This window comes from Vespula pensylvanica, chromosome 9 (assembly GCF_014466175.1).
Source record: "Vespula pensylvanica isolate Volc-1 chromosome 9, ASM1446617v1, whole genome shotgun sequence".
In the NCBI taxonomy this organism is placed as follows: domain Eukaryota; kingdom Metazoa; phylum Arthropoda; class Insecta; order Hymenoptera; family Vespidae; genus Vespula; species Vespula pensylvanica.
The window spans coordinates 3,961,051-3,978,253 of record NC_057693.1 but is presented as its reverse complement, the minus strand read 5'-3'; the positions used below and the strand labels follow the sequence as shown (position 1 = coordinate 3,978,253).

The following is a 17,203-nucleotide window of genomic DNA, read 5'->3' as shown; positions in this document are numbered from 1 at the left end:
TTTATTCTTCCTAGTTTTTTATTTTTCTCTTCCTTCCTTCACTTTCTTACACTCTTTCAATTCTCTCGAATAAAAGTTTCGTATCGTTAGGCTTTCGATAGATCGTAGACGAGAATACGTTTATTAACACGCATGTTCGATGTCCTTTTCAAAGATCAAACGTCGTCGTTGATAGTCCTTCGACAGGCAGACATCTATTATTAAAATGATTATCATCGTCCTTTTCTTTGGCACTTAATCACGAAGAACGGTCCCATCATCGTTATGCCTTTTCTTGTTTTTTTCTTTTTCCCAAAGGATATCAAACGCGAACAGGTGTACAGCTGAATCACTCTACTGGAAATTCAATTCAAAGGACACACTCGTTGTTTTAACTTTATCGTCACGATGCGAATTCCGTCGCTGCTTCGAATCTGTGAAAGACTGAGAAAGAAAGAGAAAGAGAGAGAGAGAGAGAAAGAAGAAGAGGGAGAAAGAGAAAAAGAAAGAGATAAGAGACGAGGACGTTCCGGAAGCACCAAATTAGTACGATGAGATAGGCGGAATTATCTTCTGATATTAATATCCAACACGCGAAGCTCGTTGCCATCCTTTTGTCAGAGAAGAAAAACAGAAGGAGTTTTGCGAAATTAATTCGATATATCGTTTTTTCTCCTTTCCTTTCTCTTTTCATGTTCTAATATATTTCTAAAGAAAATGAAAAAGAGAAATAGAGAGAGAGAGAGAGAGAGAGAGAGAGAGAGAGAGAGAGAGAGAGAGAAATAAGATGAAGTTCGAAACACAAAATTAAAACAAAATTAAAATGGCACGACGATGTTCTTCGCAAATTCACGAACGTGGCTTTCTCTCGTTATCATAACGTAAAAGCGGGACTGGTCGAACACTGTCATTAAAGTACCATAAAACTTGTACATGAATATACGTATATGTATATATACGTACATATATATGTATATATAAAAAATGAAGGAGAGAGAGAGAAAGAAAGAAAGATAAAAAATAAAAAAGAAAAGAGATCGATTCGAGACAAATTTCTTCCGTTCAGTTCTACGAGTTTTTTCGTGAAAAATGAGTAAGAAGATAAGCGAGTAGGTGTTGGGAGATTATTAATCGTAGAATAATAAGAGAAAGAGAAAAGAAGAAGAAAAAGAGAGAAAGAAGGAAAAAATGATCGATAACTTCCGCTAGGAGCGAGCGATATGAGACAACGAGCATCGTGAGCGTCGCGTTTCGAAAAAAAAAAGAACGAAAAGAATAGAAAAAAAAGAAAGAAAAAGAAGGAGAAAAGAAACAAATGTTCCAACTATATTTAATATCCCTTTTTTTCTGAAGGATACCATATATCTCTTCTTTTTTTTATTATCATCGATACCTTGATCGTAGCACCGTAGTAATCAATTTCACAGGGTCACAAATAAAAAAAAATATCTTCCGTCTTGTTCGACAACAAACTCGTCCACTATAAAATCAATTTCATATTTCCCGACTTTCCCGTGCCTAAACCTTTATAATATTAATATCTTTTATACCTTTATATTTAAAAACGAAAAAAAAAGGAAAGGAGGGAAAAGAAGAAGAAGAAGAAAAAGAAGCAGAAAAAGAAGAAGAAGAAGAAGAAGAAGAAGAAACAAAGTGAACGAGAATGAAAGAAAAGAAAAAAAATGTAACTAAAATGTGCGTGTATGTGTGTGTGTGTGTGTGTGTGTAGTCGAGGGTGGGGGGAGGAAAAAAGCCGGAGAAAAAGAAAAAAAAAGAAAACTTTTAACATAAGACTAAAAATCGATTTGATCGGTTATCGATCGATGATTATACGAAATGAGAAAAGATCTTTTTCTCAAACGTGACGAAAAACGCGCGCGTTTCTTCTCTCGATCGCGCGTGCGAGAGAGAGAGAGAAAGAGACAGATAGATAGATCGAAGAGACAGAAGGACGAAAAGAGATGCGCCGACGGGACTCGGCGCGAGACTGGAGCAGCAAATCGCCGTAGACGAGATACTCCGAGAGAGGGCTCATCCGGAGAGAAGTCTCTCCAGCATCTTTCCCTCTCTCTCTCTCTCTCTCTCTCTCTCTCTCTCACTCTCTCGCTTTTACACTCACTCTTGCTGTCTTTATCACGCTCGCACGTACGCTTCTTTCCCTTTCCCTCTCATTTTCTCTCTCTTTCACTCTTTCTCTCTCTCTCTCTCTCTCTCTCTCTCTCTCTCTCCTTCTCTTTAAATTTCCCCTTCCTTCGAACGAAGACGATGCTCTCAACCCTTCTTCTACCATCTTCTTGTCAACGTCGGCATGCATGTATGAACATTTCTCTCTCTCTCTCTCTCTCTCTCTATCTCTCTCTCTTTCTCTCTCTTTTTCTGTTTGTCTGTCTTTCTCTCAGACACTTGAACGCGGCCCAATATGAATTATAAATGGGCACGCGTACGTATTCGCATGATAAGAAAAGAAAAAGAAAAAGAAAAAGAAAAAGGAAAAGAAAGAAAGAAAGAAAGAAAGAAAGAAAAGAAAACCAAAAAATAAAGCATACTGACACTGTCTAAGACATTAATCTAAACTGATTAATGAAAAGATAAATGCTATGCAATAAATAAAAAGGCGTACATTGCTTCTCCATTTTCTACTTATTTAAGTTGAAATATAGGTCAAATAGACGTTTAGAAACGAGACTTTCTTATCTTGGGCCATGGTCATCTTAAGAATATTTTTTTCATAATTTCCTATATACGAATGAATCTTGTTTAACGCGAAAAACAAACGTCAGTCCGATAAATAAACAATTAAACAGAGACGGTTCGTTGTTCCTGCGTGAAATAAAATAAGCCGGCGTCAACGTGTTATCGTGATAAAAATATTTTATACGATAATTTTACAGTTTTATAATTGCGATCGTTCTACATTGGAATATTAGAAGAAGAATCATAGTAATGTAGGTACGGAAAGTAGGCCGAAGAATATTTCGCAATATGCTTTATCAAAACGTTGAAGTTTTGATTAAGAAATACTAGTGACATTGACCTTTTGTTCTGGACCAATAAGCCCGTCCGAGAGAAGGCTGAATTGAATTAACATATTAAAATAAAGATCTCATAGAGCAGTGCCTTTTAAATCCTTAAAAATTATTTCTCGATCGTTCGAATTACTTTATAATATTATAACTAATTAAAGATAGCGAAAAAAAAAGAAAGAAAGAAAGAAAGAAAGAAAGAGAGGATAAAGAGGAAGAAAATATTATGATCTAATAAATCAAATCGTATCGAATAGAAATAAAATCATAATCCTTTTTCGCTTTATGAATAAAACTATTCACCGAGTAGACGAGCGTAAAAGAAAAAAAGAAAAAAAGAGAGAAAGAAAGAAAAAAAGAAAAGAAAAAACATCCGATATAATGAATCAACAAAGAGAGAATCGAGTCTATGCGGGCGAGAATGTCGTCGAGGTGACGAATTGAATCGCGCGCTTGGTGTTGAATGCGAGAGAAAGAAAGAAGATGATGATGCGATGCTTGTTAATTAGGGCACATAAAGGCGTATATATCTTCAGAGCGGAACCGCCTTTGATACGGGATGATATCGTACGATAGATGTCAAATAGATAAAGGCACGACGATGCTCGCTGTAATTTCAACGTTATTGTCTCTTATATCGCAAATAAAGATACCTACTTCAACGTACTCTCAACGATAATTTCCATCTCGATACGTTGCCTTGTTTACCAAAGAAAAGCCAATTGGATGTTTCAGAGGATTCAATTCGTTAGGTTCGTTAGGTGGATTCCTGCTGGTAAACGAGCCATGCAAAATGTACGTGCTTCTGTTGTACATAATTTCTTCTCTCTCGGTAAATTCTTCTTTCAAAGGTTGCAACGCTTCCTTCTTCAAGAGGACGACGACGAAGACGACGAAGACAAGAGTAACGAACTCCTGGGGGGTCCGAGAATGGTGTCGGATGGCGGCAGAGATAATGTTTCACGATGAAAGACACGAGGAGATACGATCGAGAAACGTCGAGCGTTAAACCGCTCCATAGAAAACGGCCTACGAAATCTTTACTTCAAAATAGTTACTTCGTGGGAAGAAATACGACATTACGTTTTATTTCCTACCGTCTTATTCAAATGACTTTTTGTCGTACAAGGTACGAGATACTTGGAAAGAAGAAAAGAAGAAAGAGGAAAAAAATATCAAATATTTTTTTAAACTAATAATTAAACGACTTTGCGATGTATGTATACGATTTGTTACGTCGTTGCCAAGGCATACGTGAGAATAACTCTTCTTCTTTCACCATGGTGGAAAAGACAGAAAGAGAAAGAGGAAGGGAGAGAGATGATGGACTAACCGCTAACAAACACGAAGGACAATGATTACCGGCTCGGCGGGTGCTCTCACACCGACACGCGACTTCTGATCCTTCACGCACGATCCAACACCGTGCCTACAACAGCTACTGCACCTGCAATCAAGGAACATACGCAAACGTGCTCGGCTCGCGATCGGACACGTACAGTATGCTCGGTTAACGACTTTCCATGAGACTTTTTTCAAACGACCAATAGGAATTAGATGTTTGTCGTGGAATTGCAACATTTTCTTTTTTCGCTCTATTTTTTTTTTTTCAATTCTATAACGTTCCCACTACGATATTATTAATCGGCGTTTTAAATTAATCAAATCGTTCGAGGAATTTTTACAATATTAATTATCGTCGATCAATACGCGCGCGGTTTCGTATGAAATTGAGAGAAAAAAGAAAAAAAAACAGAAAACTAAATAAATAAGTCGTTCGATGATCGAATATTATTATAATTGTGATCACTCGTTCTCGACGATAATGATAATTTGTGAATAATAACAATAATCTGATAAGTTCAACAACTTGCACTGTACCTTAAGGCACCTAGGTTTATTATGAATCCTTTTTGCTTACTCGTCGCCTTTCTCGTAATTTTGTAATAATCGTTGGTGGGGCGACATGGTAGGAAAGAGAGACTGGTCTGGTGTATGAAAAATCGGCAGAACGATAATCATGCTTTTTTTGAGAAAGAGAGAGAGAGAGAGAGAGAGACCGTCGGGAGTGGCATCATTAAAAGGTATATCGCGCACCGTCATCAACAACGCAATATATGTATGTAAGCCTGTATTCTTGCCACGGAACATGATCTACGTAAGTAGAGAAACTTTTACGGAAAAGCATCAGCCTATCCTTGACCGGGGGAATCGAGATAATTCTAATCAAAAATATACGAAGGAGAGAAAAGTTCGCACATTCTGATAATCATTCTAATTAATTGTCTAACGATTCTAAAGGCAAACGATTTCTTTGACATCGGTTAATATCGTTAGATATCTATTTACAAGGCTATCCATTAATTATTACTATTATTATTTTATCATTATTATTATTTTTGTTGTCGTTGTAGTCATTGTTTTTTATGTTCTCGCACTTCTCTTTTCTCCTTTCTTCACTTTTTTAGGCGTATCGAGCAACTTAATGCTAGAAATATAAGCCTGACGTGTCTCGTAAACTTTCTCAAGCTGAGCTTTCCTTTGAGAGATATTCTCTTCGAGATCGTTCCACAATTTTTTATATTTTCTCAATTGCTCGTACGACCAATCGTCTAATCTCTGAAGAAAATTATCATAAGTCAGAAAGAAGTCGGAAACATCGGCATATCGTTGTTCTGTTAAAATCTTTCTTTCCGAGTTGCTCCTAATTCGAGATATTTCCATTTCTTCTTCGATCTTCTGGAACTTACTCAAGTCTAATACTGGTAATTCGAAGCTACGAGATCGTGGATACTTCAAAAACTTGGTAACAATGCTCTCTGTTAAAGTCAATCGCTTACAAATCTCTGATTCTCGAATTTTTCGTCTTCCCATACGTTTGTTCATTTCAATAGATATTTCTTCTTCCAAGTTCATCGAAGAAATTGAACGTATACTGTAAGTGTCCAAAAAAGCTTCTCTGAGTTCCTTACCACGTTGAAGTCGTTCAGGATCATCCTTCCACCAGGATTCTTTCAAGGATAATATCTCCTGTTCTCTTCTTCTATCTTGAATAATCTACTTAATAGAAAGACGAATGTTAATCAATGATTCGGAGAAGATATCTTCTATCTTCTTTTTCTTTTTTTTTTTTTTTTTTTTTCTTTAATAAAATCACCTCCACACCACTGTTAGCATCGATGACGGTTTGAAATTTCCAAAAAGGTGAATTCAAACGTTGATCGACGACTTGCTTCGAATTACGTTTTGTTCTTATTATATCGGATTTTTGTATTTTAATGTTCGAAGATTTTGTTCGAATTGAATCGTTTCTGTTTTTTGTCCTTGCCTCTAATACCTTGAAGATATATTAACACAATATTTTTTATATACTTTTATCATTAATAATTAATTTGTATACTTACCAAAGACCATTCAGTCTCAGCTAATGGCCAACTATCATGAAGAACAAATACCTCGATGTAATAAGTAGTACGGGAATTTTCCATGTTTACGTTTTCTTTTTCTAACTTCAAATATACAACCGGAACACACAGGACAAATCCACCCTCGATTTCTAATAAAACATTATCTTTCTGATCGACAATTCTTAATTTCATTTGGACCAATTTGGATGAAGTCGTCAATTTAAACGACAACAGGCTATCACGAACGATATTGACGATCCACTTGGAAATTAAATTCGTCGAATTAGGTATATAAATGTTAGACGTTTCTTCAATGATTAAAACTGGTATCTTCGTGTTCAACGAAATGGGTTCCTTGTCAGCTAATTGATAAAACATTGGTTGTCCCTTCATTGTAATAAAATAAAGTATCCATTCCGTGTCTTCTGATCTTTGATTATTATCGTAGCCGTAAGCGAAGAGCGTGTAACCGACTGTCGTATGCCGATAATTAGATGGAGCAACGTTGTTAATGACTCTCCACATTTCTCGACCGGTTTCGTTGTTGTATAATCGCAAATTGTAACTCGTTAAGTTTGTAAAAAGTTGTATCGTGCCAAAGATCGTTTCGTTTTCCTGAGCATTCACGATTAGTCTCGTTATTGGAATCCATTGATCTGGTTTAACGTTCAACAAAGTACCTTTGCATTCTTGTATCTGGAACAAAGTAGGAGATAATGAAACATATATTTTCGTTTTCTTTCTCTTTTTTATGTAAATCCATTGAAATTACTTGTAATACGTATTGAAAGTCCTTGGAACAAGGATAAGCCTCGTTAAAGTTTTTGTTTCTTTGAATGACGTTTCTCAACAAAATAGACGCTAATGACTCGCTCTTAGAATGATCGAAAAGTTCAACGATCATCAAGAGATTCGTTAAGATCTTTGAGTGATCCTTATGATTGGAATTGTGTCGCCGTTTATACTGCTTAACCATTACCGCCTTAAAAAAAGCTTGGATGATGGTAGCTGCTTGATCGTAATTGATCCAAATCATTTCGCAGATCGATTCGTTCGAATCGTTTTCTATTGACGTGGATTTTCCATTCTCTTGAAAAACACGTAAGATCGACGGAGTTTTGCTATGTTCTAAACCGATTCTAGGATTGAGAAAAAAGACTTTCAAGGAAAATAAAATTTCGCGAAGCTGTTCCGAAGGGAAGATCTTTTTGATCGAGTTAAATAATTCTTCTATAAAGTAGTCATGTATTTGTTTGAACGTAGCTCTGTCTTTGTTTTTCGAAACGTTCGTTAAATCTGGCATATAACTATGATAAAATGCCTTCAAATTCAAGGAATAATCTTTGCTACCAAAACTGAAAAACGCTTTAGCTAGGGAATTGCTAATGTGTTTAACTAAAACATCGATTCTCGCCGATTCCGTACTCATTAACGATTGTATTGTAAGACGATCACCAACGTAAAAAATTGTGTCAGATAAAATCGATATGAAACAACGTGACTCCGAACGGCAATAAATACGCAAAAGATGTCTTCCTGGTTCTAACTCCAGCACACTCGACTTGGTGCCAGACGTTGAAATTGATATAAGTGCTCTTGATTCGGTAGGCCTGAAGAACCAACTGTGTCTTTCTACGACGAGATAACTTCTATCTTCAGATAATGATCTTATCAATACCGAATCACTGGCCTCTTCTCCCTTCGAAACAATATTCAAAGGTAATCGTTCTTCCATGGTACTAAAATTTATTAACAAAAACTTCTCCTCGACTGAATCGCAAAAGAAATACAACGGCTCGTTTCTCGATGATTTCATGGTTCTAGGCCAGGCATAAGTATCCATAAATTCTACCGAATCATCATGAACCACGTCCGACGGTACACTCTTTCTGCTACCTTTCCTACTATCTTTTTTCTGTTTCTTCGGTAGCAAAATTATGTTCTTTTGATCATCCAGCAGAAAGGAATCTGACATTCTTAAAGTATATCCAAAATATTCAGGCTTGTAAAAGAGATGAACTACTTTCACGTACGATGCCATTTTATTAAAATCACACCAAAAGCTAATTTCATCGATCGTTTCTTCCTTTTCTTTTTTTTCAGGAGATATTACTTCCTGATTTTTTGTTGTTTCTTCTAAAAATTCGTTGATAAAGGAATTTAGATTTTTCCTCAGAAAAACACCTTCCTTGCATTCTCTCAATGAACTGACGATTTTTAAATAACGAATAGGAACAAAGTATTCCACTGGATCAAGCAAACCTCGATCGATCGCCCAATTTATCCATCGATATTCTTTCCATTTTGGTAAAGGTTCTTTTATCTATGTAATAGAAAAACGTCGATACATTTCTAACAGCTTTGTCTCTCTCTCTCTCTCTCTCTCTCTCTTTCTCTTTCTCTTTCTCTTTCTCTCTCTCTATCTATCTATCTATCTATCGAAACAAAAAGTATATCGTAGAGAAATAATTTACGTCTTTAGGATCCAATGGAAGATCACGCGATTGAACGACATGAACCAAATGGCTCCAGCAAGGCGACAAACCGGGCACTGTCTCGGGCGTGACCTCTTTCATATCTTCCAAATCGAGAAACAGCGTGATAGGTCGAGGTTTATCAGGAAGTTGCAACCCTTTAACGCCTCTTTGATTTCTTTTCCCTTTTTTTCTTGACTTTTTCTCGTCTTCTTCAACTAGACAAAAAATATGGATATGTTTTGAAAGGGTGAATAATCGCGTTGATCATTATTGAAAATTCTTTTTTCTTTTTTTGTTCTTGTCTTTTCTTTTTATTTTATTTTTTTTTTATTTTTTTTTTTTTATTTTTTTTATTTTTTTTAATAATAAGATCTATCAATCGAAATACCGTGCTTCGAGACAAACGTTTGTTTATCTTATAAAATTCGTTGATGATGACGAAAACAAAACCAACCAAGCGTTACGTTCTCCGAGTTAGTTCCTTCCTGCTTCCATTCGAAGTGTTCCGCATATTTCACTAAGAACTCCCACTTGTCTCGAGGAGAAAGATGAACGACATTCAAAGACAAACAGATCCATCCTGTCAAAACCAAATGGAATGTGTGAACAAAAAAATATATACACGCATACACACATATATATGTTTTTGTCGTAGTTTTTCTTTTACAAAAAAAAAAAAGATGAATATTTTTTATTTAGCTAAAGATTAAATGGAGACAACAAAAAAAATCGTTGTTAACGAAATACGATTATTTGTGTACGATTATATGTAGATTTTAATTTTATTAAAAAATTTTTAATCTTATTAAAAAAACGAATTAAAGAACCTTGATGTTCTATATTATTTATTATATTATATATTCAAAAATATTAATTACAAATCAAATGTTTCTGTTTTACGTACCAGTGAAACAAGAAACCGGATTAAAATCCACGATTTCTCTTCGGTGAGACCATGTTAATGATGCGATTTTCAATAAAGCTTTTGCCAAAAGTAGAGGCCATAATTCAAAACCATTACCTGTAGTCGGTAAAAGAGGATTACCGTCTTTATCGACGGGTATGAAATCATCTACCACTATTCGACGCCAGCATCCAAGAAAGTAAAGACGTACGATATATTTTCCTAATGAAATATTATATTTGTTATAAGTTATAAATAATAATCAGATAGAGTAAATATTTGCAATTTGTATTTACCATTTGGATTAAAAATAGGACGATGAGACACACCATGGCCAGCTTTGTTATTCGAATACACGTGCATCCAACCCTGCCATTTTTCTTTTCGCCCATTCCAAATAAAATTATTCGATTCCCCGCTCACTTCTAAACCATTTTGCCCACAGTATTGAAGATTAATCAAGCTCGAAATAAACCATCTGATAAACTAAATTATATTCGTATTTATCATTAAACTCGATTGTAAAAATGGTGTGTCATTTTGAAAAACATTTTTCTTCCATATTTTTTTGTTTATAAAAAGTCGATAAATTTCAACCTACTTCACTGTGCAACAGATGTTTATTCCTTTTTATTAAGTCAGGATATTCTTTAGTAATTGTATAAACAGTTAACGGTTCCTAAAGTTATACATATTTGTTATAAATTTAAAAATGTTAATTATCATTCGATAATTTAATATACCGTTAAATCCTTTAAAAAATGTGGACGAATCCACTCATATGGTTCCAAAGATAGAGGCATCGGAGTTAATTCCGTATCGAAAAATAATCCATCGTCTCCATCTAAATTATTAATTAATTAATTTAATCATGACATTCTATTTTAATAAACTAATAGGTTAAAAATATATTATAATGATTACTTTGTGGTGTAGACCATTTTTCGTTATTTAATTCAGTGTCTTTCCACTCTGTCCAAGGTATAATACTATTTTCGTTGAAATTATCCTTGAAATCCGTATCTGTCAACTTTTTTGATCTTACCGAAGTATCCATTTGTGTTTAATTAACTGTGTATACCTATATGTATATACACTACAATAATCATGCATTGCATTTGTTTTTCGTAGACCCATCATTCTCAATTTTATCATTTTTTATGAACATCTACAGGATGAACAATTTAAATAAAAACACTTAAGTATTCCAAAAACAACACATTTTTTAAAAAAAGTTTGAAATAAAAGTCGTTTGATTCGATATTCGATCTTGTTCGATATGATTCGATCCTGTTCGATTCTATTCGATATTATGCAATCGAATATCCCATCCTAATCTGACTTTCCATTTTCAAATTCTGTTATGGAAATTATATTAAGTATTCTAAAAAATAGAAATTGGATAATTCTTTTTTTTTTTTTAAGTAAAATAAAATATTTCAAGAATTATAAGTTTCTATATAAAAAAATTAAGTTGACTTAAAAACATTCATCGAATTAAAAATAGATAATGTTTCTTTCAGAAAATCAAATAACTTTGATATCAAACATTCTTTCTAACAATATGTTTTCGAGATATTTTAGTGTCTCAATTTAAAAAACTTATTCTATATTTACATACACACACATATATATATATATAAAACTTCGCATTTGAAAAATGTATATCTTTATTATTCATTCAATTTGTTATACACGTCTATATTTGTAAGACAGTGGAATGTATGTATATATCTACACTGTAGAATGAGAAATTCGAATTTCGTTATTAAAGAAAATCTATAAAAAAATTCTACATTAACGTAATCGTAGAATTGTTAGTACCTAATATTTACTATCGCAATTTCTTGTGCGATAATAAGAATAAAGATTGATTAGCAAAATAATAAGAATTATTACAAGAGTAATAAAAAATTTTACAAAAAATAATTATTATTATATTAATATTAATATTATTATTTCTATTATTATTCTTATTCTTATTATTATTATTATATCAATATTATTCGCTTATTTTACTAACTTAATGATTGTTAATTATTGTTAACTGAACTAAAGAGAGATATTAATGATCAAATGATCATCTTCTTAACGAAAACTACATAGCTATCATTAAGTAGCAATGTTTCCCTGTCATTGAATCACCATTATATCGAATTAAGTTTACATATATGCGAAATATATGTTTCAAATTACGATCTATCCTGTCATTCGTATATAAAGAGTTTTTTTTTTTTTTCTTTTTAATCTTAAAACTATACATGTGTATATAGATATAGTAACAGTTAATTCATAATAAACATTCTAAGCAATTCATTGCTCAAATTAGATAGAACTTTTCTATATGAAATGTATTTCTTACTTTGTCTCTCTCGCAAAAATTGTAACTTTACGTATATGATTATTTAACTATGAAAATAATGATTATTAGATCTTGTAGAATTATTCTAAACAGAGTTTACCAAAATATATATCTTTAAACGATATACGATACATTCAAGTTCACATATTCGGAATCTTTGTTCGAATAATAGCATCTTTGTAACAACAGAAGACTACGAACGGTAGCAGTAAAAGCGTATAATTAGATGCAGAAAAATGTAGAATGTCTGAATAACAGGATTTTGTTATCTCCTACAACACGTGTACATATATATATATATATATTTAAGCGCGATCAAACATTGTAACACTTAAGTTATTTTATAAAACGCTTGAACCGTTTGAAAATTTCAAGCGCTAGACCATCGGTTAGGACCATAAAACGATAGATTTCTTTAATGAATTACTATCTAATATGTATATCCATGTAAATCATGCAGTCAAACGTAATGTAAGCTTAATAAAAAAATATTAATTATCTTCTTGATCAGAATTGTGCTATTGGAATTCCTGATGTAGTAGTCTTTATTCATACGTGTCCCGTGTGTAAAATTGCTTTTTCTTTTCCTTTTATTTTATGTTTCTTTCTTTTTTTTTTTTTTTTTTTACCAAAAAATCCATTTCTATTATACTTTAATAGCAAGAACCAGCTTGCTCTATAGCAGCGAGGCAAAAGAATTTGAAAAATACATTAGGTCGAAATACGATAATTTTTCAATATTTTATCAATTCTGGTCATTTGAAAAAATCCAATTCATTTCGATAAATTTGAAAACGAACGATCCGTTTTGTTTTGCAATGTATCGAAAAATCTTTAGGAGCTTATTTTAAGAATGGTGCCTTAGTTGTTGTTCCGTTTACTTTATCTTAGTTTTTCACATTATTTTGGCACAAATTTTATTCATGATACTTCTTATAGTTCGAATAAAATTATTTCTTTTAAAGAAATAAAATATTCTTAAGCATTGAGTTCGAAGTGAACGTATAAAAACAATTCACGAGTCAACTATTTAAGACTCTATTTGTGTATATTATTTAAATATTTTAAGTATATCTACCTCACACTCAAAAGATTGACATCCTTTGGCATAGATACAGTTTTCTAAATGTATTGTTTGCTCAACTAATCATCTGTGCTCCAGTATTGGCAGTGCTTGAGAAATTTTTAGGCATTTTTTAAAGCAATACCTTAACACATGATTCCTAATTTCTAATATAATTAATTGTGTTAGATTGCTAGATTTAAGAAATTATCTATTGATAATATATGCGTTTGATATAATGTAAACAACCCCAAATTATTTCTACAAATAATTCAAACTTGTTAGTATTAAATTTGGCACCATATGCTAAGCTCTCTGGCGTATAGGAAATTGATAACTCTTCGATAAAACGTAATATATAAATGTAAGTAAAATTATTGCATATTAATATGATAAAATTGATACGATGAATAAAGGGTCTGGTATCAATGGACGGTGTGTTAAATCTTGCCATTTTCAAATCAAACATGATCAGAAACCTATATGTTTGTATGGAGAAAAAAAAAAGATTAAAAAAATATTGAATATAATATATAAATCAAAATAAATCTCCATATATATTAGAGATCTAATTTCTCCTGTATAGCAGAAACTTTGAACGAAGTTAGGAGATTATAGTGTTAACCTTCGCATTACTGCTTGAAATCGTCAATTCCTATTATTACAAAATTTCCGTATGCGTTTAACATATTTTTCCAGGTCCGGATGCACGTTGATCTTCCATTCGTCCAGCTTGAAGTCTTTGGATCAAAGCAAATAAATCTTCTTCTGGTACTGTAGAACCAGAATGAGTATTTCCATTAGATCTTGGATTTCTTTCTTCTTCTGCATCTTGTAACGAAGCTGCAGCTGGTAATGGACTACGTTGATCTTCTAACCGTGAGCCCTAATATTATTGTAAAATTACTTTGAGAAAATATACGTTGACGTTTTAGCATGTATCTTAAAAATTAAACGAATTCACGAATAAATTTTATACGATATAACATACCTGACATCTTACAAGCATTTCAATAAACGAATCATCAGCATCTGCGTGTGCTTGAGCAGATGATTTAGCTTGATCGTTTCCATTAGTATTTAAACCTGGCAAGAAAGGTAAAGTAACACGTTGTTCGTCCATTCTTTTACTTTGCATTCCAGCAATTAATTCCATCAAATCTTCTCCGTCTCTGAACGCGGAATGAAAGAAAATATATATCAAGCAAAAAACAAATATATATATATATATATATATATATATATATGTATGTATATACAATATGTAATACGATGTAATATTGAAATTATTCATACTTGTCATTTTCAGGGGAAATACTTCTAACTTTTGCGTTACGATTTACATGAAGAGCGCAACGTTGATCGTCCATCCTACCAGATTGAAAACGAGATAAAAGATCAAAGAAATTATCTTCTTCTTTTTGCATTAATTGTGCGGTAGCGCTACTAGCAACATCTGGCAATGGTTCTATAGGCTCCTTTTGTTTTCCATCGGGCGTAAGCTAAAGAAATATACGTTCGTATGTGTTACATTAACACTATCATAATCAATGTATTATAATTTTTTTTATTTACTAATAATTTTAACCTTAATGAGATCTAAATTATCCATGCTCTGACGACGAAGTCTATATCTGCCAGGAGAAGAATTATTGTAATTTGATGCTGCATTCATAGTAAGTTTATGCATTTGATTTTCTTTATTATGTTCTTGTCCTTTTCCTAATCCTAAAATTTTTTGTAGATCGTCAACATTCATTTGTGCAGTAGCCTGTCCCATTGGATCCTCCAATTCTTTCGAAATACTCAAATGTAAATTTGCATAATGAAGTGCTTTTTCATGATTGCCCATAGCAGCATAAGCATTGCCTAATGACCAACACGCACGTCCTTCGCCTACACGATCCTTTAATTGTTGAGCAATTCCAAGGTGCCATAAATGATATTCTATAGCAGCTGGATAATCACGAAGAAGCGTATATGTATTGCCTAGGGAGTAACAAGCCTGTGCTTCTACTTCCCTATCACCTAACTCTTGTGCAAGAACCAAAGTTCTCCTATAAAAAGTATAAATAATTGCTTTTGTTTATATTATCTTAATATTGCTGATATAATAATATTTTTAATAAATAGAATACGTACTTATAGTGCTGAGCAGCCTTTTCAAATTCTCCAAGAAATATATGCGAATTTCCTAAATTACTGTTTGCCCTTCTTTCTGCTGCTTTGTCACCAAATTCCTTAGCAATTTTTAATCGTTCATTGTGATAATATATAGCCTGCTGAAAATCTCCCAAAAGGTAGAACGTATTACCTAAATTACCACAAGCTCTACCTTGTGCGGCAGAATCTTCCAACTCTCTCATAAGTTCTAAATTTTCCCTATTCGTGTTCACAATTTTTTAATATAGCTTTCAAAGATCTTTTAGTTAATTTTAACTTATGTAAAATATTCTTACTCATAATATCGCACAGCTTCCTGTAAACACTGTCTAATATCTTCAGAAAATTCTCCAGGATCATGTTGTCCTACTCTTCCTGCTTGCTTTCCTTTTGCATGATATACATTTCCCAAGTTATATAAAGCTCTGCCTTCACTAAGCTATGTATATACACATATATATATATATGTACAATAATTATATATTCTATTTAATACTCTAATCGCAATTATTACATTGTAAATAACGTCTTAGTTCCTACCTTATCACCAATTTCTCTCGATATCTCTAAATGTCTTTTACAACATAACATAGCTTCATCAAATTTTCCCATGACTTTTAACGTATTTCCTAAATTACCGCTTGACTTTGCCTCTCCTAATTTATCTCCCATATTTCTCGCAAGTGTTAGGTCCAATTTATGATATTGCATTGCCTTTACATAATCTCCAAGATAAAAATACGCATTGCCTAGCTGGCTATAAATTGCACTCAGTATTCTTAGATCATCTGTTCCTGCTTGAATAGCAGCTTGAAAAAATGCAACACCTGATTTGCAGTCTCCTGCCTTACAGAGACGTTCTCCTTCGAGTGCCAACTCAAGGCACATATTCCACCTTTCATTGTTCTAACAAATAACAATCAATAATTAAACGCTGATCTATATAAACTTAACGAAAATTAATAACCTATATAACGTTATGCTAGTAATATGCGAGACATTAAAGTAAATTAATTAGCTTAATTAAATTAAATATGGACATGGTTGACCTTTCATAAACTTTAATTCGAATAATAAATACATTCAATTTTATTATAAAATGAAAAGGTTATGTAAGACAAAATTGAAAGATCCCTTATATTAATTTATACACGATAATATAATCGTAAAAATTAGACTGAGGAGAGTATTAAACATGAGTCATAGTATGAACAATCCTTTTATTAACACGTTTTACTTACTTGTCCTTCCGATGATAAATTTTCGGCACTAGCACTGAGCGACATCGCGTCTCTATTCCGACTGATATTTCTAAATAATATCCTTAATAATATTCTTGTAAATAATACTCTCTATTATTATGAACGGGCAACAAATAAGGTGGGTCTTACATATATATATATGTATATATATATGGCACGTTTTTGTAAATACTATTGTCGTAACTCACAACTTTCAACGTATATCATGATTGTTATATCGAGGATTTAATTATCAATTCATTTCCATTAATTTAATTACGTCACTTTTTATTACTTGTATACATAGGAAGTTCTACAACCTTTCCCCTTTCAGAATGCAACTCAAAGCAACTTATCTATAGTGAAGTGAGCGTCTAACGTCAGTGGTTCTCAAACGAAAAGCTCGCAACATCGAATTGTAAATGTTACTACGCAATTTTGATTTATTACATAAATTCTCCTTTCCAATGTTACCTTTATATAAATAACAAATTATAAATCAAATTGGCAAATTAGATATAATTATATAAATCATGTTATATTCTTTTGCATGATATTTTCAAAAGAAACGTCGAAAAAAAAAA

At 32.6% G+C, this 17,203-nt stretch overlaps 2 protein-coding genes and 1 long non-coding RNA gene across 4 annotated transcripts; all 3 read right to left on the bottom strand.

Annotated features, from left to right (window-relative positions):
- Positions 1-7: 7 nt before the first annotated feature.
- Positions 8-2,040, bottom strand: LOC122631529. Of its 2 annotated transcripts, XR_006327731.1 has the most exons (3): positions 1,767-2,040; positions 1,373-1,497; positions 8-423 (listed from the first exon to the last, which is right to left on the bottom strand). It is a non-coding gene; the product is annotated as an uncharacterized LOC122631529 (long non-coding RNA). The 2 variants fall into 2 exon arrangements; XR_006327730.1 differs by lacking the exon at positions 1,767-2,040 and having other exon boundaries at positions 1,373-1,609.
- Positions 2,041-4,786: 2,746 nt separating this feature from the next.
- Positions 4,787-11,082, bottom strand: LOC122631803 (androglobin-like). The gene is made up of 11 exons (XM_043817910.1): positions 10,715-11,082; positions 10,534-10,634; positions 10,392-10,469; positions 10,087-10,276; positions 9,791-10,012; positions 9,341-9,466; positions 8,884-9,101; positions 7,182-8,732; positions 6,407-7,105; positions 6,160-6,339; positions 4,787-6,059 (listed from the first exon to the last, which is right to left on the bottom strand). The coding sequence occupies exons 1-11, from the start codon at positions 10,845-10,847 to the stop codon at positions 5,427-5,429; spliced, it is 4,131 nt and encodes a 1,376-aa protein (XP_043673845.1). The 5' UTR covers positions 10,848-11,082; the 3' UTR covers positions 4,787-5,426.
- Positions 11,083-11,442: 360 nt separating this feature from the next.
- Positions 11,443-17,113, bottom strand: LOC122631580 (G-protein-signaling modulator 2). Its single transcript, XM_043817457.1, has 8 exons — positions 16,620-17,113; positions 15,919-16,284; positions 15,675-15,817; positions 15,358-15,597; positions 14,804-15,272; positions 14,512-14,717; positions 14,207-14,387; positions 11,443-14,101 (listed from the first exon to the last, which is right to left on the bottom strand). The coding sequence occupies exons 1-8, from the start codon at positions 16,662-16,664 to the stop codon at positions 13,898-13,900; spliced, it is 1,854 nt and encodes a 617-aa protein (XP_043673392.1). The 5' UTR covers positions 16,665-17,113; the 3' UTR covers positions 11,443-13,897.
- Positions 17,114-17,203: the final 90 nt, after the last annotated feature.

Coding starts and splice junctions, on each gene's coding strand:
- LOC122631580 (XM_043817457.1), bottom strand. CDS start 16,664: ATGTCGCTCAGTGCTAGTGCCGAAAATTTATCATCGGAAGGACAA. Junction 15,598..15,674: donor GAAGCTGTGCGATATTATGA/GTAAGAATATTT, acceptor GAACACGAATAG/GGAAAATTTAGAACTTATGA. Junction 14,102..14,206: donor AAATGCTTGTAAGATGTCAG/GTATGTTATATC, acceptor CAATAATATTAG/GGCTCACGGTTAGAAGATCA.
- LOC122631803 (XM_043817910.1), bottom strand. CDS start 10,847: ATGGATACTTCGGTAAGATCAAAAAAGTTGACAGATACGGATTTCAAG. Junction 8,733..8,883: donor TTCCATTGGATCCTAAAGAC/GTAAATTATTTC, acceptor TCTATTACATAG/ATAAAAGAACCTTTACCAAA. Junction 7,106..7,181: donor ACTTTCAATACGTATTACAA/GTAATTTCAATG, acceptor ACTTTGTTCCAG/ATACAAGAATGCAAAGGTAC.